This window comes from Sinocyclocheilus anshuiensis, unplaced genomic scaffold (genome assembly GCF_001515605.1).
Source record: "Sinocyclocheilus anshuiensis isolate Anshui unplaced genomic scaffold, SAMN03320099.WGS_v1.1 scaffold930, whole genome shotgun sequence".
In the NCBI taxonomy this organism is placed as follows: domain Eukaryota; kingdom Metazoa; phylum Chordata; class Actinopteri; order Cypriniformes; family Cyprinidae; genus Sinocyclocheilus; species Sinocyclocheilus anshuiensis.
In genome coordinates this window covers 50,793-52,682 of record NW_015539900.1, presented here as the reverse complement: position 1 = coordinate 52,682, position 1,890 = coordinate 50,793, and the positions used below count along the sequence as shown (strand labels likewise).

General features: G+C 38.7%; 1 protein-coding gene across 1 annotated transcript in view; it reads right to left on the bottom strand.

Annotated features, from left to right (window-relative positions):
- The window catches only part of LOC107686063 (cadherin-18-like), a 47,564-nt gene that overhangs the window by 26,675 nt on the left and 18,999 nt on the right, over positions 1–1,890 (bottom strand). Inside the window, exon 3 of the mRNA XM_016482902.1 lies at positions 1,278–1,572. Coding sequence (XP_016338388.1) covers positions 1,278–1,572 — 295 coding nt within the window. The remainder of the gene's footprint in view (positions 1–1,277; positions 1,573–1,890) is intronic.

Here is a 1,890-nt window from a genome sequence, read left to right as displayed (position 1 = left end):
ATGTTACAAAAGCTTTTTATTTCAGATGAATGCTGATCTTTCTATTCATCAAAGAATCCTGAAAAAATTTACTCAAGTGTTTTAAATATTGATAATAATAATAGTAATAATATTAAAATGTTTCTTGAACAGCAAGTCAGCATATTAGAATTATTTCTGAAGGATCATGTGACTCTGAAGACTCTAATGATGCTGAAAATTCAGCTTTTATCACAGGAATAAGTTACATTTTAAAATATATTCAAGTAGAAAGCAGTTATTTTAAATAGTATATTAATAATGCGAATGATTATTCTGTTCAATTAAATCCCGCTGACGAATCCAGTTTGCCTGTAGTAGCCTACACTGTTCACATCACATCACATTTGAATTGAGCGCGAAAGCAATCTATCCCACAATGCAATGCATTTACAGTATGATACTGTATTACAAATTGAGTGGGCTGAAAACAGAAAACTGCTGTATATTTACAGACATTCTGTAAAATATACAGCATGTTACTGTTTTATAAAAATACAGTATAATACTGTTAGAAAATACCTGTAAATTTACAGTAAAGTTTTACAGTGTACCAAAAGTGAGAAATAAACCCTGCCCTTACCCTAGCTGTGCCCGGAGGGGAACATTGTGCCGACAGGTTGTGAGGAATGATAATTTCACAGCTCTTTGGCTTGAGTCCAGCCAATTGATTTGGATAGGAAGGAAGAACTCTGCGGACAATTAGCACTTTCCTGACAGTCCATTTACTGCAGGGTTGATATGCACTGCCATTGATGCAGACTGCAAGCTCTGCATGTGGATTACTCATGTATTAGCGTGGATAGCACAGATCTATAAAACATTGACATTTCAAATTGAGATACGGGTGTAAAAAGAGGTAAACACAGCTGGTTTTTGTTTATCGAATGCTGCATTCATTTGGAAGCACTTCAAAATATTTGCACCCCATGTGTGAGGTTTTTATGTGAGATATTGGTTCGATTTTGACATTACTCCTGAAATCGCTTTTTCTACAACAGACGATATCCTCTTGAGAGGCTTTATATAAGAAACAATAGATTTAATAAATCCCGCTATAAATCCACCACAACCAGCCAGCAGCTTGAGATGAGCTCGAGTCCAGGTCAGAAAGGCTCAGATCTGCAATGGGACTCTGCGGTCTGAAACTGATGAGCCAGCTAATAAAACCTATGCTCTACTGACAAAATGTTCCTCTGTTCCCCGAGCACAGCCCCAGACCCCCCTCCAGAGCCCGGAGGTCCTGACTGTTGGCTCACCGATGTCTGCCATCTCAGGCACGGAGGCTGAAAAGGGGCCATCTGGGAATTTAGGGGCGTTGTCGTTCACATCCTGGACCTTGATGATGAATTCGGACTCGGGTTCCACAGCTCTGTTGGTGAAGCGGTCGACAGCCCGAGCGTGGAGGACATAATGGCTCTTCTTTTCTCTGTCCAGGCTGTTCTTTGCATGAATTTCGCCCGTTAACTCGTTGATTGTGAATATGGTACCGGCACCTTCTCCGGAGAGTAGATATTGGACGGAGCCATCACCTTTGTCTGAGTTTGAGTGTAACTGAAAGTGACAAAGAAAAGATAGTTTTATTTTTGCAGCACTGCTATTTTGCCTTAAACCAAATGTAAATGTTCTATGGTGTTAAAACCATATAATTATTTAGTCTGACACATCGTGCTATTCTGAAATGCAAATTATTGGTGCAGTATTTTAGAAAGAGAGACAGTGGGATCCAAACCCTTGAAACCACATTGAAAATCTAGGTAGAGAGCAAATTCAGAATTGAAGAACAGTCTTCCTTTTAACTGATTAGTTAGAATTTCAGTTGAACTGTAATTACAAGAAGACACTAAACTAACTATTTACTAACTATAATAT